Source organism: Barbatula barbatula (genome assembly GCF_947034865.1).
Source record: "Barbatula barbatula genome assembly, chromosome: 10".
Lineage (NCBI taxonomy): Eukaryota > Metazoa > Chordata > Actinopteri > Cypriniformes > Nemacheilidae > Barbatula > Barbatula barbatula.
The window spans coordinates 7,930,228-7,956,092 of NC_136773.1; the positions used below are offsets into that span (position 1 = coordinate 7,930,228).

Genomic DNA, 25,865 nt, shown 5'->3' on the forward strand with positions numbered 1-25,865 from the left:
TGACCTTTTCAAGGTAATCACGTAATACGTAAAGCCGTGATCGCAACTTTTCCAATACAATGCCGATGTTTGATATCGGTTATAAAATATTTTGTTTACATTGTTCATGTTAAGATAATCCTTATAATGTTCCTTATAACAATGGCCGGTATCCACAGATCCCTACGCTCTGCAACGTTGTGCCATCCCAAAAAGGGAAAAAAAAGCACTCCCTCACTTTGGAAGAGCTCATTCTTTGGACAGTTAGTGATTTCCCCTGGTCGTTGTTTAGGTATGTTAAGTTTTAGAAATTAAACCAGAAACTGATATTCTGACTTCTGACAATATCGTAAGTGTGACAAAGGACGACCCTTTTCAGAACGATAAAACGGGCTGCTTGAGAATCAGCCAATCAGGAGCGTCAATGTGCCCAGCACCAGCGTGCGGAATGAGTTTTCGGGAAAGTTTGGAAGAGAGCGTTGGTGTTGAGGGACTGTGCAGTTTATATTTATATTTGTTCTAATACTGATGGTTCTCATTTACGAGTTTCTAGAACTGTGTGCGTGCAACTACCAAACCACACACACACCTTCATATCCAAACCTTTATTCCAATAAACACCTAAACGGAACATCTTGTCTGCATTCTAATCGATGCTCCCTGGCGGCCATAAACCTTTAAAGACCAGTCAAATTATACAGTCCTTTCCAACAAAAAAACAGTACGTTCGTCACTACGCTTAAAAGCCCTGTCACTTGTCTCTTGCTATGCAAATGTTAGAAGGGGTTCCTACTTTGGTTGTCCTAGAAACAGTTTAAACAATCCGTCCATTAACTGACGGGAGATGGAAGAGGTGAGCTCCACTGCTCTACTCCTATTGGTAGTTGCTCGTTAAAGTCGCTTATCATTTGTATGAAGTTGAACAATTCTTAACTTTTGTTGCTTAACTCCCGGCACTGGACAGTTGACACTGCTAAATGTCATGCCAACCAGCTGTTCACTTTCTGCCACCAATAGTCACTGTGGCTTGTGTAGCGGCTCTCCATTAAAATTAATGAGATTGCCTCACTTTGCTATTCATGTTACTCTTTGAAAAGCAGCAAAACAGAACCCTTAACATAACTCCCTAATGACATAAAAACTAGGAAATTCATCCTTATAAATAACTGCAAGCAGTGATGGGAGGCTCAAGCACAACTGGTTTCGCTACACAGTCGCCCAGGGCACAGGGTCAATTTCAGGGACCTATTTTAAAGTGTTATTCCTGCTGCCAGTTGGTGGCGTTATGACTGTGACCTCTAGTTTTGCGAACCAAGCATCACAATGCTGCTGTGATTACTGACATACCACATTCGAAAATGTCATTATATATAGTACAAGAGTACAACTGAATAGGGTACTTTGTTTTGCTATGTGGTATTTTAACTAAGGCGCTTTTTTAGTGAATTAAGTTCTACGAGTAGTGAAAGATAAAAATGCATTACCAAGTAAACACGTACACAAACCTAACAAAACATGGAAGGTAAATTAGGTAATTCTGCTTTTTTATTAAAGCAACACTTAAAATACAGGGTCCATAAATTCTTTTAGTAGAACAACGCTACCGGAGCAGCTTCATAGCGGCTACAACCACACTCCGTAAGTTCTGTGTTTGGGTTGGTAAACACAGCCACGGCCATCCAGAGCCCGCGGAAGAGACAAATTCACAAATTCAAAAGTGTTTCTTCAAACAACAATAAATTGTATAAGGTTACTGACCACCTAAATAAAGGCACCAATTGAAAGCTTAAAGCTTAGTTGACCCATAAGTTTTAGTTCTTTCATCATATACCCATCCTCATGTCATTTAAAACAAGTTTTTCTGCATAATACAAAAGAGGATATATCGTTTTAAATCAATGACATTAGGGTGAAATAATTAGATAATATTTATCAACTATCCCTTTTTTAAGATGGGTAAACTCAATACTGAAAATTTACTACATTAAATATGATTTTTGTTTACTTGTAAACATGTGCCATGTGCCATTTTCAGATTTAAATACAATACAGAATGCAAATCATAATAAACTGAGTTTTTGAAAGAAAATGAAATATGCAAGTGTGTATTATCAACTGATTCTATGATGTACAATAATTAAAGTTCTAATGACATAACATTATGCAAAAAACTTACTGTGTGCATGACCAAGAAACAAAATGTATTCAGTGTCAGGAACTAGATGGGTCTAAAGCATTGCACAGTACTAATAAACACAAAGTCTGCATTATACAAGCAAACAGTTCAGTTACAATAAAACATCCACAATGACTATTAGACTAAACAACATCTGACATTAAAGTATAACCGCAGAAAAGAGCCTTGAAATAATTGTATATAATTATCACATCTGATTTCTTTAATTGGATCACACAGAAAATGTAGTACCAACAAAGCATTAACACAAGAGTCTGTTAACCATCCTCTTTGAACAAATACAAGTTAATAATGAAAATAAACTACATAATGACACTGAAGTGATAAAGTGCTACAATGCTTATGCAAACATCTTTAAAGGAATTGTTCACTTTCAACATACATTTTAATGATAATTTACTACCCCCTGTTGTCATCCAAAGATGTTCATTTATTTTTTTCTTTAGTCGAAAAGAAATGAAGGTTTTTGATGAAAACATTCAAGGATTATTCTCCATATAGTCGACTTCAATGGACTCCAAAAATGGTCGAGGGTCAAATTTACAGTTTCAGTTCAGCTTCAAAAGGGCTTTAAACGATACCAGACAATGAATAAGTGTATTATCTAGCGAAACGATCGGTCATTTAAAAAAACAAATTAAAATGTATATGCTTTATAAACACAAACGCCTTGCTCTGTTCTGCAAAGTGTGTTCACTTCTTCACGCAATAATGTTGAAACGGTCAAGCTTTGATGTAGGTGGAATGATGTTGGATGATTTTGAACTTGGAGAAGATGAGATGGATTTTTTGACGTGACCATTTCAACGTAATTACGTATCACGTGAAGTCATGAACATGTTTTGCTGAACAGAGCAAGGCGAACATTTGTGTTTATAAAGGCTATACATTTTCTCTTTTTTTTTAGAAAATGACCAGTCACTTCGCTAGATAAGACCCTTATTCATCGTCTGGTATCGTTTAAAGCCCTTTGAAGCCTCACTGAAACAAAAATTTTGACCTTCAAAGAGAATATATCATTTTAAATCAATGAAATTAGGGTGAATAAATTAGAGAGTTTTATGAACTATCCCTTTTTTAAGATGGGTAAACTCAATACTCAAAATTGACTACATTAAATATGATTTTTGTTTAATGTAGATATGTGCCATTTTCATATTTAAAAACAATTCAGAATGCAAATCATAGTAAACTGAGTTTTTTTAAGAAAATTAAATATGCAAGTGTGTATTATCAACTGGTTCTATGATGTAAAATAATTTAAAAGTTATAATGACATAACATTAAGCAAAAAATGCTGTGCTGCATGACCAAGAAACAAAATGTATTCAGTGTCAGCAACTAGATGGGTCTAAAGCATTGTACAGTACTAATAAACACAAAGTCTGCATTATACAAGCAAACAGTTCAGTGACTGTTTGGAGTCCATTGAAGTCCACTATATGAAGAATTATCCTGGAATGTCTTTATAAAAAAAAACTTTTTGACTAAAGAAAAAAAATACATAAACATTTTGGATGATCACAAGGGTGAGTAAATTATCATGAAAATGTATGTTGAAAGTGAACAACTCCTTTAAAAAAACATCAATATACATTACCTTAGACTATGAGTGTCTGACATTTTTACAAGCATGCTGAATTAAAGCATGCAGCTCTACCACCAATGCTGAAGGAAATGACAGAAAGGACTCTTCCGTAATCCTTACTCGCATTACAACCCCCACTTTGATAGAGCACTCAGTTTTTTGATTTCAAAGCATTTGGAAACATTGAAATAATCTCCTCACACGTCTGGGTTTCCACCGAGCTTAAATGAGACTCCACGTTCCAAGCCAAATCTGCTGAAAGAAAGTCATCCACTGCGGTTTGGGTCTCGTTACTAGTGTGGAAGCGGTGTCCCAGACTCTGAAACGAACTGGAGATGGTCTGGGTTTTGGCGCTACTAAGTCTGGCCTGTCCTTCATGAGTGCAGGGCAGGGGCAGCAGTTCGGGCCTAATGTCAGTCTGTGTCTCTGTGTCCGAGGACTCTGTGCTTATACTGAAACTAGTTTGCCTGAGGATGCTGCTGAGGGGCATGTGCCCACTTGTTTCTAATAAGAAGTTGAGGTCTGTCTGGGTCTGGGTATCAAACATCTCAAGCTCCAGATCATTTGGTTGCACCCTTGTTGCCACATCACTATTGTGTCCATCACCCAGGCTGTCAAAGAGCAGAAAGTCAGTCTGTGTCTCAATATCTAAGAGTTCCAAAGTTGTTTCTGTGTTTAGAACATTTAAGCTACTTTCTTCTGTCTGAGTCTGAATATGTGTTGCATTAAGGAACTCCTCAAAATCAAAGTCGATACTAGCATGTTGTGGTTCATGCACAGAAACCAAACCTGAAGTACAGCTTGAAGATACTGTACCCATGCTGTCTGAAAGGATGTTCTCAAGGTCTCTGAAAAGTATCATAGTCTGAGTCTGGTTGTCTGCAACTGTGTTTTGGTGTAAAATGTCATTCTGGGCCCTAAAACACATAGATGAGGAAGTCTTGTCTTCAAAAAGTCCAGCATCAGTGTTGGCCAGGGGATCCTCCAAACCACTGGTTCTGAAAGAAGCGTTAATTGTTGATGTCTGAGTGGAGACACTAAGTGTACCAGTATCAAAAAGATCTGTGCACATAGCCTGGTTCAACTGGCTTTTATCAAATGGGGCTATAGCAGGAGAGCTTGTCTGTGTTTCTCGGTTCACATTAGCAGAAGAGAAACTATAAACATTTGTCTGTGCTCCAATGGAGGACAAGGCTCTGATTCGAGAGGGTAATGTCTGGGTTTGCACACTGACAGGCAGCTGAATTTGAGCGCTCACACTGATGTCTGTTTGAGAGCAAGATGACACAGAGGCCTCACAGCTGGGGGAATCATTCACTGGTCCAGCTTCCGTATTGGCCCTGTTAAGGTTTGAGATATCCGTTTGAATGTTTGTGGAAGTACCTTTGACGCTAGATTCAAGATGGACAACTAGTCCTCCAGTGAAGGCAGGGTCCTCAAGATTGACCTGTACTCCTGTGCTAATGGTTTCAGGGCAAGATCTAGGTACAGGGAAAGTGTCTTTGAAATTCACCATCTTATTGTTCAGAACTGACGGTTGTAAAAGGTGCACAGTGCTAAAAGACCCATGCGCATCTACAGCCAAGACCACTGATCTCACAGCACTACTTTCTGTGGAGGAAAGGAGGATGGGCAGATGTGTGAGTTGCATGACAGGAACATTGACTAGAGCTACTTTGGGTTTGGGGAGTAGGAGCTTCTGAATATTTCTTGGGTAGTTACGTTTGTGTCGTGCGGTGTCTGGGACTTCGGAGACCCATTCAGTAGAAACTGTTTCTTCATTGAGACTTTTCTTCTCAGAGTCTGGCATTTCATACATTTGTTCGTTGGACAAACTGTTTGTTGCGTTTGCCAATCTTTCCAATTTCCTTTTTTTTACAGGTGGATACCTATAAGAAAGACAAACATTGATACTCTGTTATATTATGTCAGGACCATCATTCTACTGTTTAATTCCTAAATTGCAATGTTTTACTGTGAGAATGATTTATTTATAGTTCAACCTCTGGGTTGTACTAAATACAGTACATTAATATATAGCCTTAAAAACTGTATGCAAATAAATGTTATCTGATAATTAACATCCATTCGCTGGATCGTTTATCACCTTTTTCAACAGATCTGAGTTGATCAGTACATCAATTTCATATGTACATACAATTTAAATGTATAATTTATATATGGCTGACATAGAATAAACAAATGATTTCTGTTAAATCAATGCAGTAATTAGGGATGCACCGACTGAGAAAAATTAATTTGTGGATTTGTAATTTGTAACAAAACTAAAAAATATTGGAACATTGTCAACAAATAAATCTGTTTGGTATTTTACTTTGATATTGGAGTAACCAAATCATTTGTATTATATAATTCGCACATATATTTTTTAAAGGGGTGGTGCAACGGTGTGTCAAGCATTCCGACTTCTTTACAGTGTTCTTTACTGTCTTCTCATGCTTAACATGGTCAGCTTGTCAAAAAGCGCGAGTTGTAAGTATTACGTAGCATTTATGCTCGATACACTCCCCCAGTGTTCGCACAGGTTTCGAAATGGTTTTATCGAACATGAAAAATCGTTATGCAACAACTTTTCTTAGTCCGTTATTGGATGAATTTGGGTAAAATAAACGGTGGATATAACGCTGGATTTGGAGATCATTTGAAACTGATAGATTGAGCGGTGGTTCCAGCGCTAAAATATTCTGGACATGAACAGCACGTGGTGAGTGCAACTGATGTCTGTGTTTTCTTTGCAATGTGTGCACACGTACTTTAGTTCCTCCCCGTCCCCCCACACGCATCCCATGTTTTACGAAATAATCGAACAGCTGTATCTGTCTTTTATTAATGTGATATATCTAAAGGCTCTGCAGATATTTGAAGGCTGCGATATTATTCTGTAACTTGACAATGCTTTTTAAATCTGTGCTTTTTCAATATACTATTTAAGTCAAATTTACTAAAAAGTAAGATTAACTGTAACATAGACATGACTGGGCAAAGGATTTCCAGGCATGCTTTGCATTACACATTAAAATAAGATTTTCTTTTTAATTTGTGTGTTATTCAATGCATTGAGTCTTCTTTATGTATACCACTAAATCAGAGTACCATACAATGAGTTTTGGTTACATTGGTGGTTTTAAGAGGTTACCATTGTGCTGAAGAGTACAGGGTTTACTTTGGCTCAGAACACATGCTTCAAAAATCGTTTTTTTATGATAAACAGGGCCAGAAATGTGAAACTGGTAAATATTATGCTGCATGAAAGAGGATACACAATGTTTGGTGGACTTAAATTTAAATGTTTACAAATTATATTTTTAAGTTGGCGTTACTTAAGAATGCAAGTAAAAAAATAAGCTGTAAAGGAAATACAAAATAAAATTAGTTCAGAAGACTCAAAGTTGATGCAAATAGTAATACATTTTATTGAGTAAATCAGGCTCAATAATCTTTACAGTGAAGTTATGTCTGTGCCACGAGTGCACCTTCTGAGCGAACAGTCAGCTTTTGTGGCCAGAGTTTGTCATGCCTTTACAGCTTATTTTTTTACTTGCATTCTTAAGTAAAGCCAACTTAAAAATATAATTTGTAAACATATAAATTTAAGTTCACCAAACATTGCTTTTCTTTGATTCATTTTGTAGTGTAGCCTATAATCCAAAAGTTTTCGTTCGTCCGTATTTTTGGTTTTAAATCTTGAAAGACACTTTTTAATGAATTATTTAGTTGTAGGCATACAGAATACATTACATTCTTTCAGCAGTGATAGGCCCAACATAAGCCATTCAAGAAGGGGTATGGCTAACTTGCTTTTCAATACAATACAAATTAAAATTTAATTGAGCATTTCAATTAGAAATACAAGGCAAAATATTAAAAAAAGCACATTTTGACCATTCAGTTCACGCAATAGTGAATACTTTGGCAAAATATTTAGTTTTAATCTGGTTCGGCCAAGAATTTTCATTTCAGTGCATCCCTAGGAGTAATCCAGTTAGTTTCAAAGGGTTCAGTTTTACGTCGTGTCGCTTCACTCATGTCTGGAGTAGACAAGGTTTTATACGATTAACCACTGCTAGAGAATTTCACAAATTAAACCAAGTACCTGTGCTCTTTGGGAACCTCGTGACCTGTTCTGTAGGTATGAGACAGCAGTGCTGCTCTACTGGCATAAGGACAACCACATGTACAGCTATACGTCCTCCCACAATCCTCAGTGTGTCGCCGCAAATCCCACTCTGTGCTGTAGCTATTACTGCACTTCAAACACTTGTGCTTCTTCTCTGCATGCATCTTCATAAAGTGCTGCACCATTAGCAGGATAAGGAAACACAAGGAAACAGGTAATGCTTTTTTATTAAGTTCTTAATAAAAGAATGTCAGAAACAACTGACATTTTAAATGTACCTGTTTAACAAGTGAAAACTGGGAGAAGGGTCTGTTTGGTCCCCTTGGGCAGCCATCTACTGGGCAACAGTAGATCTTCTGTGAAGCTTTCAAGTCTTTCCTGATCGTAGGATTTACCAGACCTTCCTGGAATTATAAGAAACATACAATATTAAGATTAGAGCTGTGACAATAACCGCATTACTGCAGTTATGAGATGCTGACCGCGATGTTAAGGTCATCACAGCCCTTTTTTGTTTTTCTTTTATGGTGGAAGTTACAGGTGTGCATATATGAACTAGGGGTGTCCTCAAATAAGGATTTCCATAGTCGAATCAGAATTGTCATATCTTGCCTATAGTCGACTGATAAAGAACGCAAATAAGGGACTTGTGTCTCTGCTAGATCGGACTTTGCAAGACCAGTTATATTAGAAATGGAACAGCAGAGTACTTGATTCCTCACTCAGTCAAATACATGCAATCCTACTTCACTTAATAGCCTATTTATTTTAATGTAGCTTTAGGTTTAAACGCAGTAAAATTAAATAAGATGCAAAACACAATGCTTTATGAGGTGTAAGAAGTGTGTACAACAGGGAAAATAACAATGAAATAATTTAGACAAACATAATGTTACTGCAGTAGAAAGCGCTCCGGTACAACATTAAATCAAAAATAGAATCAATCAAAATGATTTATTTGCCCAGGAACAAATAAGAGATTTATAAGACCAAAGATTGCCTGTAAGATATACCCCAAATTAATTGAACTGCTACATATACATCAGAGCCACCCCTGAAATTCAGAAACAGTTGTCGAGGTGAGGTTGCGGTTGGGCGGGTACATGAGCGCTGAGCGCCCAGTGATTGCCTGGAGCTCACATCTCCGTAATCCACAAATAGTAAAATGAATAAAATCTGCGTTATAATTGCACCTCATTGCTCCTTGTTGTTCTGCATTTACCAATAAATATATTGTATTTAAAAAAAAAATTAAACGTCTTTGCAATTTAAAAACACCCCATCAAGAACCCTGCATTCAGCAACGAGCGGTCCCTTGTATTGACTTCTCATAAGGGCAGTAAATCCCTTTTCCTCTCAATCTCCTTCACAACTCCAAGTCAAGTCAACTTAATTTATATAGCGCTTTTTAAAATTTTCATTGTTACAAAGCAGCTGTACAAGAAAACATATTGACTATAAGCAAAACATATAAGGTTATGCAAGGAAAAAGACAGGTCAAATATTAGACAGACTATAAATTCCTATATGGTTAATGAAATAAAACTATAAAATTCTAGCAGTGCATTGTAATTTTTGTAAATGAGCGTAAAATCTAAAACAACGGTACACTTTAAAATAGCGCTGCAACGATTAGTCGACATCATTGATAACATCGACATAAAACATTTTAGACAAATAATTTTGTTGTCGAATAGTCATTTGATTTCACGCGATGTGATTTAAGGGCCTGCAATTACGTGGTCTGACCTGTGGGGCGCTGTAGCGTGATTACCCTTCAAGAACCAATGCATTAACGCAATAGAAGAACATGCCGCTTGCCAATGCTGGCTGACCTAGCAGATTTGTGATAATTGCCATAGAGAGATTTGTGCAATGAGCAAACCCTTCCCTAGGATTTGCCGTGTTTATATATGCCATGTAGTTCAGACGCTTCTCGCACTATGAGCCGCTTCTTGTACACAAGCCCTTGCTTAATTTTTCAAGCTTTTGCACAGACCTCCAACCTGGAGCTCGTTGTCACTTAAGCGCGCTGCTGGATCTCTTGTGTCCCGGCCACATATCGGACCCCTGGAGACAGCGTTGAGCGGTGCGTGACTTGGGGGGGTTGGTGCTGGTTTGGTACGGTTCAGCTGTATATGCGTCTAGTGTCTCTGCCTCCAACTAGCAGCATGGCGGCGTCCTGTTGTATGCTGATACAGTGCTCCTATATACACAGCACTGTATCGAACAAAGGATCTGTGAAGCTTTAAGCTCTGACTGACTACCTAACTGTGCTGTTATGCAATCCAGTTTTGTCACAGATCACCCTCCTTCAGCGGTGTGATCTCGGTTGCAGTCTGCAAAAAGCGCTGGTGCTGGGAGTGGGCATTCACAAGAGCCGGACGTGGCTCAGCTGTCCAGAGTTACGGCTTTGCAATGTTCTCTCGCCCCAAGTCAAATGATAGTCACCATCCTGTTCCGGACCTTGCCCATCCCTTATATCAGGTGCTTTCGGCGGTTCACAGATTGTCATATGGGTTATTGTACCCCAACTGAGCTATATTTGTTTTAATCCAGACAATCCCTCGTCATAGGCGTTTTCTGTAATTCATATGACCATTCGGAATGTGTAGTGATTCAGAGAGCAAATGTTTTCGTGTCCCTGTCATTTTGACACGTGGCTGGTTTTTGCAACACAGCTGGTACCGCATGTTTGCCGTTGCTCTGTGTAATGCTTGTTCTGCCCTTAGCGCTGCGGCTGAGGGCCACTGGCTTGCTATGCTTCAACAGTTTCTCACATACGAGCATACCCCTTGCATAAGGGGTATGCCTTGTGCGAGCGCTTGCGTTGTACTACTACAGCTTGTGGACAGTTGTCTCGGTCTTCTTTGATTGCTCGGTTTACTGCCCATTTGTGCTCCATTATAGCACCGGTCACTTGATTTTGAGCTCCCTGTGCTGTCGATTGGCCCATTAGTGTAATGTTCCGAACAGCCCCAAGTGCAGTGTCTTGCTGTGGGGAGCATAAAGCATGTTTGTTCTCAAGGTTGAAAACATATGATCTTGCTCTCAAGACTCGGTCTCGGTTCGAGCTCATCTGTGAAGGTTCACATGGGCTACTGAGGTCTGCTCGCAACGGAGATCGCGCACTGCATTTATTTTTCTCACAAGGCCACCTGTAGGGGATTTCCTAATAGTCAAGTCAAGTTTATTTATAAAGCGCTTTTTACAATTGTAATTGTTACAAAGCAGCTGTAGAAGTGTGCATATGACTTGCGTGAGCCTGTGTCTTTTACAGTATGTGGCCATGTCCTTCATGTCACTGTCTTTACTGCTCGGGGATGCAAACATACCAGGTTGCGCCTGTTTCCATCCTCACTATGCACATCGGTTGCCTCGGCCCTGTGTTATTTTTTCTATATCGATGGCTGCATGCCAGAGCTTAATAAATAGGGTATATTAAGTATATATATGGATGGCTACCACACCCCTAGGCGCCATCTTGGACCACATTGGCCAGCAGTTACATTTTCATTTCAGGTTTAGAGAAGAGGAGACCCCTTTTCCCTGTTTCACACAGTGTCTCATTCCCTCGTTCACACTTTCTTGACCCCCCAAAAACATGTTCGCTTAGAAGCTGAAGTGTATCATTTAAAATGCTCCATCTGTACCTGCATAAATGTCCCGGCTGAAAAACAATACCATAAAAAATTAAATGGATTACGTAATTGAATTGGGTTTAATGGAAACTATAATGGTATAATGTCTATTGTTACGTGATGAATTCTAATAGTAGGAATAAGGCCGAAAAAACAACAAAAAAGGGAGTTTTGCAATGGTTTTAATGATTCAAGTTTAAAATACTATTTCAATGGAAACCATTAGAATTTTTCATGGGTTCTATTGGGTTTCTATTGTTTTTTCCTGCTGGGCTAGACTATATTTTTCTTAAATAAATTATGTTATTGATACGTCTTTGAATCATTAGTTATTATTAAACATCATTATTTTAAAATCTATAGTATATGCAGTTGTATACAAATAAGTTGTATACGTTTAACCTTTAACGGACTTTGTTCCCTGTATAGTTTTTACATCATTAGTTGATATTTTCCTTTTTTATATTTATGCATTTAGCAGACACCTTAGCAGTCTATCCAAAGTGACTTACATAAAAAATGTAGAGCTTGAGCTACTGTATGTACTCTAGTGTATGTAGAAGCTACTTTATATATATTCAAATAAATTAATACTGAATCAAACTGAATTTTGGAATAAAATTGAAAGCTTAGAAATCAAAGTGTGAAACTGTGCCTTATTTAAAACACAGTAGCAGCAGTTTGACTATTGATGGAACACAGAAACCTGAAAGAAATTTCTCCATTCAGCTGGCTCGAAGTTCACTCAAAAGCCCTTTTCAAGAGCTGAAATAATGTCTTTGTTTTATTTATTAGTTAAAATAGGTCAAACTCAATATTTCACAGAATTGCAAGAACTGAATAAATGCTTCAGATTAATCTGAGATGTTAATTGATGATTAGTCGAATAATCGTTCTAATAATCATGAGAATATTCGATTATCAAAATAATTGTTTGTTGCATGCCCTACTTTTAAATTTAATATTTGTTTTCAGTTTCTGCACGCATTGAATTAAATGTTTTGATGTACATTTAATATTATTATAAAATGTAATATTGAACTTCATAGTGTTTGCGCAGTTCAACAGTTTGCTCGTATAAGGACAAAAAAGACTGTCTTTTTTCTTATAATAGTGTGTTCTTAAAACTATAAGACATATGCAGTCGCTTTAGAAAAAAAGTAATCCTCTGTGACAACGTTTGTTCTTATGATTTATTGATTATATTACCATGTCCGGCATTTGGCTCAATTCTTTGCCTATATCACTTTTTTTGTAATATTATAAATCGTGAATAACTATTTTTTTAATCTTTAAAGTGTTACCTTCTTTCATGTAAGAAGGAATATATAACATATAATTTCACTGTTTCACAGTACATGTGTGTAGCATACAAAAGTGCTGCAATTATAGTGGAAAAATAGTGGACCAGTGTCGGAAGATCTTAGTTTGGCTCAGGGAGAAAAAGGTGAAGTTCAATGATACAGAGTCAAGGCTGCAGTGCAATTGTGAAGTGTATTACATATAGGACAAGTATTTACACGTGCAAATAGGAAGTATTCAGTTCAAAGTTATTAATGAGCATACAACAATCTCAGAATTCAACATTCTCTCAATCATAACCCAGTGCTTGAAGCCGCAGCAGTTCACAACACACAGCCCTCGAGACAGGCAGAGTCCAAGGAGTCCATGATGGAAGAGTTCATAAGATAAGTACCAATGTGTAGATGTGAAAAAATGTCCAAAGGTGTGTGCGCAGGTGTATTGATTAGCAGCTGCAGCACCTCCTACCACACCGGTAGATGCATGCACTCCGAAGCATCAGTTTTGGGCCTAGTGGCTCGCCATCAATGCACAGAACCTGGCCAGTTCTTGTATCATTAAGTCACTCAACAGCAGTCAATTGAAAAGGAAGAGGCAATCTGCAGTGGCTCAACAAAACCGGCTCTCGCACACACACACACCAAACAACAGCGCACGGCCACATTTAAAGGAAAGTGACGCAACACTCCGTCTCAAGACAACACGAACAGGGGAGCCGCGAATAAGGAGAATAAGGCAAAACCACCTGGGTTACATGTGGTTTAGTACTGTAGTTGCAAACTCTCCCTTTGTGCCTCCTGGCGTAATTTTTGCGAACTAGTTTCACATGTAAATGTTTTTTAACGGCCGCCTTTCTCCATCGGTGGCACTTAATGCGGCACTCAAATAAAGTTATTGCCCTTATACTTATTATTAGTGCTTGTTAATTAAATAAATGCACTCATCAGGTCAGCACAAACGTTTTCCATTAGTGCTTGAGGAGCGGGATCAGCCAAATGAGGTGTTTTAAGCCACAAATTAAGACCTGGTTTTGCATATTATAACCTGGAACTTGGATGTGGGAATTAAATCCAAAATTCTTGCAAGATGGCGCAGATGCTACAGAACATAACTGGCTTACCAGGTGTATAAGATTGTGTGCTACACTTATATATTACATAAGAGGCGTGCGTAAGTCGCTTGTACTTTAAGTTATATATGAATTTGATAGATTTACAGTTTGTTGGTGGTCTTTGGTTTTACACTGCCCTAAGATTTAAATATGTAATATTGTGTAAGATGAGTTTAAAGTGTACACTACACACACTGAAAGAAAGTAGTTCCCCAGTTTCTTAAAAACCGGAGGGTTTTAAAGACCCTCATATGTTGTTCCAATTTATATACACTTGTGCCAGTCGAACTGTTGTATAGATGTAATATGGCTCTGGTAGTCGTGTGATATGTGAGAGATAATGTACAGCAGCCGGTTGTTATTGCAAGAATAAACCCCGACAGTCTGATCACACTGAAGGGGTTTATTTGTGTATTAGCTGTCTGTCTGTATATTTTCCTGCTTATTACATGGCTACTTACCTCATAAGTAATTGAACATGAAATATATATATTTCATATATTTTTAGCTCATTTTTAACAAATGCAGACCTCCTGCAAGGAAAAGCTGTTTATTTTTGGTTTTAAGGCAAGACACAACATGCCAGGAACAGCACATTTGGTTTAGTCATTTGTAAACATAATGTTATTTGTACAAAGATATTTATATTTCATTTTTGTTTACTAAACTGTATCTGTCAAATGATTTGCAGCATCCATGTAACGATGTGTTATTAATTTTGAGCGTTTGTTGTCTGGGAATATCATACCTTGGAATATCGCGATTGGCCAAATCAGAATCAAGTACTCCAGAGCGCTGTGTAATAAGGCACTATATCAGCAGCTGTGTTTGCGCCCTCGTGCCTCTGGCCAAATCACAGTCAAGCTGATATAGAGTCATTTCACACTAAAAATCAAATATAGAATTTTTTTATAAATATAACATATGCCAAATGTTGCTGTTTTATTGTAAATAAACATAACGTTTGATTATGTTGTTGCCGCTGAAACCGTCTGTAATAGTTGTACTTAAAGCCCCAGTGAATTCCATCATACGTGCAAATCCACTGAGAAAACACAATGTATCTTGACCAGTTTCAAGTCTACACAGAATATTGAATGTAAAGCCTATATGGAAGATATTGTTCATTGCAGCCTTGATGAGTAAAGGAAAAGACAAGCGGCAGTGTCCCTCACCAACTTACATAACCAGCTTCAAATGACACATCACTGGTAACACTGATCTTACTTTTCTTTTCGATAGACTTTCTTTTCGATAGACGCGTGCAGCACGACGAAGCTGTCGTGCTGCACGCGGGAGTGAACGACGTCAGAATGCGGCAGTCGGAGATCCTGAAGAGGGACTTCAGGAGTCTGATCGAGACTGTACGCAACGCATCGCCCACAGCGAGGATTATCGTATCAGGACCGCTGCCTACCTACCGACGAGGGAATGATAAGTTCAGTAGACTTTTTTCACTTAATCAATGGTTGATGTCATGGTGTATTGAACAGAAGCTGCTCTTTGTAAATCATTTTGATCTGTTCTGGGAGCGACCTAGGCTCTTCCGCCCTGACGGCCTGCATCCCAGCAGCATCGGAGCGGCTCTCCTGTCCGACAACATCTCGCAGGCGCTGCGCACCGGTTGACTATGTCTCCCTCAGGTAAGTCTCCCTCAGGTAAGTCAAAACTTTAACCATAGTATGTGCGCCTCAACTGCTATAAATGTTACTGTTTCCAAATATATAGAGACTATATGTGTCCCCCGAATAATACTACAAAGTAAACATTTTGGCAAAAGTCAGAGAAAAAATCTGATCGTGATTAAACCTGAAGACAATGTAATAAACAACCAAAACCAATTTATAAAGTTCGGCCTACTTAATATTAGATCACTAAATTCAAAGGCAGTTATTGTAAATGAAATGATCACGGACAACAGTTTTGATATTCTCTGTCTTACCGAGACCTGGCTTAAACCAAATGATTATTTCGGCCTAAATGAGTGTACCCCACCAAGTTACTGTTATATGCATGAGCCACGTCCGGTTGGTCGGGGTGGCGGCGTCGCTACAATCTTTAGAAACTTTCTTACTGTATCTCAGAGAACAGAGCATAAATTTAAATCATTTGAAGTGCTTGCGTTGAACATAATTATTCCTAACAAAAGTAAAAAACCATTGCTTTCTTTTACATTGGCTACGGTGTATAGACCCCCTGGTCCCTATACTGATTTTCTGAAAGAGTTTGCAGACTTCCTATCGGACCTATTGGTTAACGTTGATAAAATACTAATTGTCGGAGATTTTAATATCCACGTAGATAGCGCTAACGATGCATTAGCTGTGGCGTTTACAGAACTACTACAATCTTTTGGGGTAATACAACACATTAAAGGACCAACTCATCGATTTAATCATACACTAGACCTGATTATATCTCACGGAGCCGATCTAACCAATATAGATATTATGCCTCAAAGCGACGATGTCACCGATCACTATCTTATAACGGGTACTTGCGCACGTCTGGAATCAGCCCTTTAACACGTTATCGACAGGGTAGAACAATCACCTCCGCTACTAAAGATAGCTTCACAAAGAGCTTGCCAGATCTGACTCCTTTAATAACCAGACCAATAAATAACGAATCGCTCAATGTCATGACCAGGAAATTGGGCACTATTTTCTCTAATACATTAGAAGCTGTTGCACCTATGAAGTCAAAAAAGATTAATGAGAAAAATATTGCACCCTGCAGTGGCGGCTGGTGAAAAATATTCTCGGTGGGGCTGTGCCATACTTTTTTTGTTTCCGTAACCATCGCAATAAAATTTAACACAAACTGCAGGACAGCAGTGCTCAGTGAAATAGTCAGTAATTATTTAATGCCAATATTAAAAAGTTGAGGCATTCGTACACAAAAACATAAACATCATGATGCACAAACACAAGCCTTTTATTTGCATTTAAACTGAACTTGTAAACAATTGACTATTTCTACATATAAGTAACATCTTTTGGAAAGGCTGTTGGTGCCATTGGTAGTAAATAGGCAACACAATATGCATTATGCATGCTGTCAGAACAGAGTGGAAAGTGGACAATAACATTAAATTATTATAAAGTTTATAGGAATTCTTACACTGTATAAAGGATGTATAATATAGAAATGGATATCAAGTGGCTGAACTCAAACCTTTGACTGGAAGAATAGCATAAAGTATTTTATGATCAAACTAAATGTAACTAATTGTTAATGTGCTCCAGAACTGCAACAATTAATTGATACAAAACATATAAACATATATTGCACGGAAAGCAAAATAAAGCATTAGCATGGGTGCACCCAGCTAGCCAAGCCTTCCTGGTGTACCAGCTACGGGAGAAGCCGCGCATATACTGCTTCCCTTTTTCGCTAGCCTGCTGTTTGATTGAGAGGTCAGGTTGATCTGGGCCCAGCTCTTTCACCCGAACTTTCTCCGACAAAGTTCTCCTCTCAAACGGATCTTGGAGGAGAGATTTCACCGAGTTAGGGTTGGGTCTTGGAGGAGTAACGTCCGCGCTCGCCATTGTCGTTTAGTAAAAATGGCGCCCCTAGAGCCCAGTCCTTATTTTATCAGGGCTTGGGGCGATAAAATGATCGCCCTTCTTGGATTCTATTTAAGAACGCTGATTGGCTAAATTTTATGTCATACATTCATATCTTAAATTAGCAATTGGCTTAACTGCTACATAGACCCGCCTCCTTGGGGCGCTTTCTCTATCGCCCCAGAGCTGATGAAGCGGTCAGACAGGCAGAGGAAAGGTTGCAAATATGATTTTGTATCATATTTTACATGTATTACTGGGTGCATTCCATATTTAAAACACACAAATATTGACATACTGATGTTTTTCTCATTATTATTACTATTTTTGTTTTAATTGTTTTAATTTTTTTTTTGTGGCTTAAGGGGGCGGCGCCCTAGCGCCCTCTATTGGCCGGCCGCCACTGGCACCCTGGTACAATAGCACCACTCGCGCCCTAAAAAGAGAAACTCGCAAACTAGAGCGCAAATGGATAAAATCGCAATTAAAAGTCTTTAAAATGGCATGGAAAGAGAGTGCAAATTGTTATAAAAAGGCACTAAAAGCAGCAAAGGCTGAGCACCTTCGTAACCTCATAGAAACCAACAAAAACAATCCAAGGTTTCTATTTAGCACAGTCGCTAAATTAACAATTAAACAGACACCACCTGACCTGGCTATTCCGCCGCACCTCGGTAGCAATGAATTCATGAAATTTTTTACAGAGAAAATCAAAAACATTCGTGACAAAATTGTAAAAACTCAACCTCCAAATCTGTCCTATGAATTAGCACCAACCATTGCTCCAAAAGAAAGGCTCCAGCGTTTTTCACCTATAAAACAGGAAGATTTAATTCAACTTATCGCAACTTCTAAACCTACAACTTGCTTACTAGACCCCATACCAACTAAATTATTAAAAGAGTTACTACCTGTTACAATTGAGCCCATTTATAACATTATTAACTCGTCAATTAATCTAGGCCATGTCCCAGGACCCTTTAAAATGGCCGTCATTAAGCCTCTAATCAAGAAACCAAACTTAGATCCAAATGAACTAGGAAACTATAGACCGATTTCAAATCTCCCATACCTGTCTAAAATACTAGAAAAAGTAGTGTGCACTCAGTTGTGCTCTTTCTTACAAAATAACGACATGCACGAAAAATTTCAGTCAGGCTTTAGATCTCATCATAGCACTGAAACTGCGCTCGTTAAAATTACAAACGACCTGCTTATAGCATCAGATAAAGGTAACATCTCACTCTTGGTCCTGCTTGACCTGAGTGCTGCGTTCGATACCGTAGACCATAACATACTTCTAGATCGCTTACACAATTATACCGGTATTGAGGGACAGGCACTACAATGGTTTAGATCTTACTTGTCAGACAGACATCAATTTGTCCATCTAAATGGGGAATCATCCTATTTAACGCAAGTAAATTATGGATTACCTCAGGGATCGGTTCTGGGACCCGTGCTGTTCTCCATATACATGCTTCCCCTCGGAAACATTATTAAAAAACGAGTCATCTTGTGTGGTGGTGGCGCGTGTGCTTGATCACGTGACTTGCGGGGCTTGCAGTGTGGAGACGGGAGAAATGGATGCAGAGCAGACCAACACTGAACTAGTGCCCAGAGAAAATGCTACCATTGTAATTTGGCGATATTTTGTTTCAGGATATCAGACACTGAGCAGAGAGCGGTACTGTGCAGAATTTGCAAAACTAAAGTTTCGAATAAAGTACTAATAGAATGTTTTAGAGAGAGGATTCAACCAGTTGGTTGAGTAACAACCATTTAAAGTAAAAACAAAGATTATAGACGTTTAGGTTTTACAGATTGAACCACATATTTATATACAGTTTCTTTTTCAAAAGAGTTCATACAAGTATATGTTACTATCTGCGTAAATGTCCATTTGTTGGGATTATTTTCCTAAAAATATGTACATCCGTATTTAGGTTCTATTTGTTTCATTTACCTGTACTGTTGAGCATATATATATTTTTTAAGTTAATTTAATTCAGTAATGCAAAGATGTTACTGTTATTTAATCTTATAACATTTATTTTAATTTGAAAACTTTGTGCAATTCTAGTTCTTGTTGCTAGTTTGAACTGTATATTTCAGTTGAGAAATACAAATTTCTGTGTGTTATCTGTGTGTGCATTTTTCTTGATATCAACCAAGTTGACTCATTATACCCAGTTTATCATAATCGAACATCGCAATTTTTACCTCAATAATCGCAATGTGACATTTTCCTCGAATCGTGCAGCCCTACTTTAAGGCTAATTTATTTTTAATAAAAGGGGAAAAACTTTATTTTTTATTTCACTGGGGCTTTAAGAGTTCAGTTTAGAGCGTAAAATGCAGCTCATCTTTTTTTTTTAAATGAATACAACATGATAAAACTATAAACTCAAGATCCACGAGAATGGTTTCAGTTTTATCTTTTGTTGATCCTCTTAACATGGATATCAAGTGGCTGAACTCAAACCTTTGACTGGAAGAATAGCATAAAGTATTTTATGATCAAACTAAATGTAACTAATTGTTAATGTGCTCCAGAACTGCAACAATTAATTGATACAAAACATATAAACATATATTGCACGGAAAGCAAAATAAAGCATTAGCATGGGTGCACCCAGCTAGCCAAGCCTTCCTGGTGTACCAGCTACGGGAGAAGCCGCGCATATACTGCTTCCCTTTTTCGCTAGCCTGCTGTTTGATTGAGAGGTCAGGTTGATCTGGGCCCAGCTCTTTCACCCGAACTTTCTCCGACAAAGTTCTCCTCTCAAACGGATCTTGGAGGAGAGATTTCACCGAGTTAGGGTTGGGTCTTGGAGGAGTAACGTCCGCGCTCGCCATTGTCGTTTAGTAAAAATGGCGCCCCTAGAGCCCAGTCCTTATTTTATCAGGGCTTGGGGCGATAAAATGATCGCCCTTCTTGGATTCTATTTAAGAATGCTGATTGGCTAAATTTTATGTCATACATTCATATCTTAAATTAGCAATTGGCTTAACTGCTACATAGACCCGCCTCCTTGGGGCGCTTTCTCTATCGCCCCAGAGCTGATGAAGCGGTCAGACAGGCAGAGGAAAGGTTGCAAATATGATTTTGTATCATATTTTACATGTATTACTGGGTGCATTCCATATTTAAAACACACAAATATTGACATACTGATGTTTTTCTCATTATTATTACTATTTTTGTTTTAATTGTTTTAATTTTTTTTTGTGGCTTAAGGGGGCGGCGCCCTAGCGCCCTCTATTGGCCGGCCGCCACTGGCACCCTGGTACAATAGCACCACTCGCGCCCTTAAAAGAGAAACTCGCAAACTAGAGCGCAAATGGATAAAATCGCAATTAGAAGTCTTTAAAATGGCATGGAAAGAGAGTGCAAATTGTTATAAAAAGGCACTAAAAGCAGCAAAGGCTGAGCACCTTCGTAACCTCATAGAAACCAACAAAAACAATCCAAGGTTTCTATTTAGCACAGTCGCTAAATTAACAAATAAACAGACACCACCTGACCTGGCTATTCCGCCGCACCTCGGTAGCAATGAATTCATGAAATTTTTTACAGAGAAAATCAAAAACATTCGTGACAAAATTGTAAAAACTCAACCTCCAAATCTGTCCTATGAATTAGCACCAACCATCGCTCCAAAAGAAAGGCTCCAGCGTTTTTCACCTATAAAACAGGAAGATTTAATTCAACTTATCGCAACTTCTAAACCTACAACTTGCTTACTAGACCCCATACCAACTAAATTATTAAAAGAGTTACTACCTGTTACAATTGAGCCCATTTATAACATTATTAACTCGTCAATTAATCTAGGCCATGTCCCAGGACCCTTTAAAATGGCCGTCATTAAGCCTCTAATCAAGAAACCAAACTTAGATCCAAATGAACTAGGAAACTATAGACCGATTTCAAATCTCCCATACCTGTCTAAAATACTAGAAAAAGTAGTGTGCACTCAGTTGTGCTCTTTCTTACAAAATAACGACATGCACGAAAAATTTCAGTCAGGCTTTAGATCTCATCATAGCACTGAAACTGCGCTCGTTAAAATTACAAACGACCTGCTTATAGCATCAGATAAAGGTAACATCTCACTCTTGGTCCTGCTTGACCTGAGTGCTGCGTTCGATACCGTAGACCATAACATACTTCTAGATCGCTTACACAATTATACCGGTATTGAGGGACAGGCACTACAATGGTTTAGATCTTACTTGTCAGACAGACATCAATTTGTCCATCTAAATGGGGAATCATCCTATTTAACGCAAGTAAATTATGGATTACCTCAGGGATCGGTTCTGGGACCCGTGCTGTTCTCCATATACATGCTTCCCCTCGGAAACATTATTAAAAAACGAGTCATCTTGTGTGGTGGTGGCGCGTGTGCTTGATCACGTGACTTGCGGGGCTTGCAGTGTGGAGACGGGAGAAATGGATGCAGAGCAGACCAACACTGAACTAGTGCCCAGAGAAAATGCTACCATTGTAATTTGGCGATATTTTGTTTCAGGATATCAGACACTGAGCAGAGAGCGGTACTGTGCAGAATTTTCAAAACTAAAGTTTCGAATAAAGTACTAATAGAATGTTTTAGAGAGAGGATTCAACCAGTTGGTTGAGTAACAACCATTTAAAGTAAAAACAAAGATTATAGACGTTTAGGTTTTACAGATTGAACCACATATTTATATACAGTTTCTTTTTCAAAAGAGTTCATACAAGTATATGTTACTATCTGCGTAAATGTCCATTTGTTGGGATTATTTTCCTAAAAATATGTACATCCGTATTTAGGTTCTATTTGTTTCATTTACCTGTACTGTTGAGCATATATATATATTTTAAGTTAATTTAATTCAGTAATGCAAAGATGTTACTGTTATTTAATCTTATAACATTTATTTTAATTTGAAAACTTTGTGCAATTCTAGTTCTTGTTGCTAGTTTGAACTGTATATTTCAGTTGAGAAATACAAATTTCTGTGTGTTATCTGTGTGTGCATTTTTCTTGATATCAACCAAGTTGACTCATTATACCCAGTTTATCATAATCGAACATCGCAATTTTTACCTCAATAATCGCAATGTGACATTTTCCTCGAATCGTGCAGCCCTAATTTAAGGCTAATTTATTTTTAATAAAAGGGGAAAAACTTTATTTTTTATTTCACTGGGGCTTTAAGAGTTCAGTTTAGAGCGTAAAATGCAGCTCATCTTTTTTTTTTTAAATGAATACAACATGATAAAACTATAAACTCAAGATCCACGAGAATGGTTTCAGTTTTATCTTTTGTTGATCCTCTTAACAAGAGGATCAACAAAGATAAAACTGTATTAGAACCATGCTATATTTCCTTTGAACTTTTGGTTTGTCTCTGTATTTATATTCAATTATTATTCACATAACCCTAATACTTCATATGCAGTGATTTGCTTTTAGCCAAATACCTTTTTGTCTGTTTTGTACCATACACCCCACACATCCAACTGTTCATTAAACATTGAATTAACCATAAACCTGCAAAACAAGCATACACATAAGCATACACCAAAGCAAGCAGGTTAAAGAGTAAACCAAAGAGTTTGAAGAAAATGTTGAATAGTGTTATACCTTGACCCTGTGAGACTTGACCAGATGCATGTTTAGTGCTGGAGTGTTGGGCAAAATCTTCCCGCATCCCTCTACAGTACACAGGATGTTGGTGCGTACTTCTCTGCTGAGTTCTGTGATCGAGGGTTTTATAATCTCTTTGTTCCGTAAGGACGGCTGCTCGCAGCATTTCTGCGTGTTGTGTAGGCTATTACCGCTGACTGCAGAAGCAGCCATGATTCAACGTTTTGCAGAACAGCGCACACTTTTGCTTCCGGGAGACGTCACTCAACAACGGTCACGGTCTTTACATTTTATGCTACGTTCCAGCTTAGACCCGGAAGTACGTCTGGAATTGCAGTTGAAGGTGTACATTCCAGGTTGTTGGGATCTCAAAATCTCGCCATATAATTACAATATATTATATTAGCCAACGCCTTAACCAACCCTAAACCTTACCTTACAATATAAAAATAATCAACTGATTTCAGCGTGACAAAAATGATGCGGTATTGAAGTGCGCATGCCCAGTGCAGTAGCTGTATCCTACAGCGTCATTGCTTACGTTGCACAAGTGCCCACTACTGGCAAAACTCGTGAATAATGTTTAAATGCAACGCACTATGCCCTTGATCACTTTGTATCAAATTTAAAGCTGAATAATTAATTAACCGCTATTCGCTTATCAATTTGTTTCATGCACCGTTCTATATACATGTCCGTTGTTGTAGAAACTATAATAAATCCTATTGTTAGCTGTAGCCTATAAGCTATCGGAGAAAAATACAAATCAACACAATCATAAAATCAATATTATAAACTTTGACTGTAAACATGTTTAGCTAACAAGAAGTATTATAGCCCTACAATTAAATCTCACAATATATGTACTATACGTTTCTTTTACAAAAATGGATGTATAGACAACAGTTGAGCGATATGGTGTGACGTCACATCAGGTTGAATTGTGGGGTTTAGAGCAGCTTAAGGTATACAGATGAAGTAGTCTTGCTACCTCTTTCAAAATCGAGTGTCTATATATGGGCATTTTTCCAAACGGAAGTGAGCATCCCTATGCCTTACTCCCTTCGAAGTGAACTCTTTGAAGGGTGTAGGCTGGGCATTACTGTCGCTCGTCTATGCGTTTGGAACTGATATGTGACTGTTATCGAATAACTAAATTTTCAGTTAAGCAAGCTATTCAAGAATAAAAACTTTGAATGCAGTGCATCTTCTTACTTAAGGTAATAAGCCATGTTTTGTTGTAGATTTATATGTAGTTGTGTCTATATTACAGAAGCTGTGTTGTTCAGCTTTACAGAGTAGGCCTAATATTAAATAACAACATGCATATTAATTAGTGTATAATGACGAATAGTGTAAACAAATAAATAAACATAACCAGTTGCATATACGTCATGACAAATGAATGCCTTACAAACATAAGTATCTATTGCATGATGCTCGAACCGGCAGGTCTAGTCCAAATAACTATAATGGGACAACAAGTGTGGTTGACTAAATGTGGCTCTGTGCAGACTGATCAGCGAATGACAACAAAGTAATGTGAGAGTGATAAAGGAAGCACCGCTTGCTCTTTCCGGTGTGATGACCTTAAATCTGTCCCATGCTGTCCCTAATGCTGTGGTGATGTGACATCAAAAGTGATTTGAAGAGTAGGTGAGAAATTCCCGCATGGCATACTGGTTAACGCCCAGTTTCTGAAGCACTTTGCAATGGATACTTGAGATGGATTAACGGATACACTTAGCAATTGCATTCAATGCCCAATTCAACTCTCTGATCACCTTTTCATAAACAAAAAGTCCTAAACCAATTTATTACCAAAACAAAATTATTTATCCAAAGGAAAAATAAAGAGACGTAAAAGTGTAGTTTTGTGGACAAGGAAAGAACAGATGAGGAAGTGAAATTTAAACGAGAGCGTGGTCGGATAACATTTGGATAATATAAACATTAAAACTTGCTTAGCACATAAAAAACACCACAGAAAATATTTTATCAGGTTGTTTTTAATACTAAAATTGAATGCATATTAGAGCAACATATCTATGTGGTTGACATCAACCAACAGGCAGAATACAGACATAAGAATCATTAGCTAGTAATTAGTTTAATTCAATTAAATTTTATTTATATAGGCCCTTTCACGATGTGCATTGTTCCAAAGCAGCGTTACAGGAGAAAATTAGAAAAACTCAAAAAAGGTAAAACACATGGTGTTTATAGTCAAGTCAAGTCAGCTTTATTTATATAGCGCTTTTTACAATTTTCATTGTTACAAAGCAGCTGTACAAGAAAATATATTGACTATAAGCTAAACATACAAGGTGATGCAAGTCAAAACACAGGTCAAATACAGACTATAAATTCCTATATGCAGTGTTAATGAAATAAAACTATAAAATTCTAGCAGCCAGCCAGGCAAACAGTGCAAAACAGTATGCAAACAGTGGCGAGGAACCCAAAACTCCACTGGAGGAGATAAAAAACCTCAGAGGGCAACCGGGCCTAACCAGGGGATTCCAGTTCAAGGCAAACAAAATGTAAGATTATCATTAGATTATTAATGGCGCCTAAAATTTTGTAGAGTCGCAGCGTCCTTTGTCCAGCTCTATCATCACAGCTTTTGTCAGGTCTGGGCATGGACTGCATCCTGCCCGCTATGGTAACCTTGGACTGCGAGTTGAGTAATAAGAAA

At 38.0% G+C, this 25,865-nt stretch overlaps 1 protein-coding gene across 1 annotated transcript; it reads right to left on the reverse strand.

The window, feature by feature from the left end:
* Positions 1-1,503: 1,503 nt before the first annotated feature.
* atmin (ATM interactor) lies at positions 1,504-23,429 on the reverse strand. Its single transcript, XM_079465770.1, has 4 exons — positions 23,165-23,429; positions 8,181-8,306; positions 7,879-8,078; positions 1,504-5,653 (listed from the first exon to the last, which is right to left on the reverse strand). The coding sequence occupies exons 1-4, from the start codon at positions 23,378-23,380 to the stop codon at positions 3,916-3,918; spliced, it is 2,280 nt and encodes a 759-aa protein (XP_079321896.1). The 5' UTR covers positions 23,381-23,429; the 3' UTR covers positions 1,504-3,915.
* Between the last annotated feature and the right edge of the window lie 2,436 nt (positions 23,430-25,865).

Excerpts from the sequence above, each read along its gene's own strand:
- atmin (XM_079465770.1), bottom strand. The coding sequence starts at position 23,380 with ATGGCTGCTTCTGCAGTCAGCGGTAATAGCCTACACAACACGCAGAAA. Across the intron at positions 8,307-23,164 it reads TCAAGTCTCACAGGGTCAAG|GAAGGTCTGGTAAATCCTAC; the intron begins GTATAACACTAT and ends TTATAATTCCAG. Across the intron at positions 8,079-8,180 it reads AGTTTTCACTTGTTAAACAG|CACTTTATGAAGATGCATGC; the intron begins GTACATTTAAAA and ends CTAATGGTGCAG.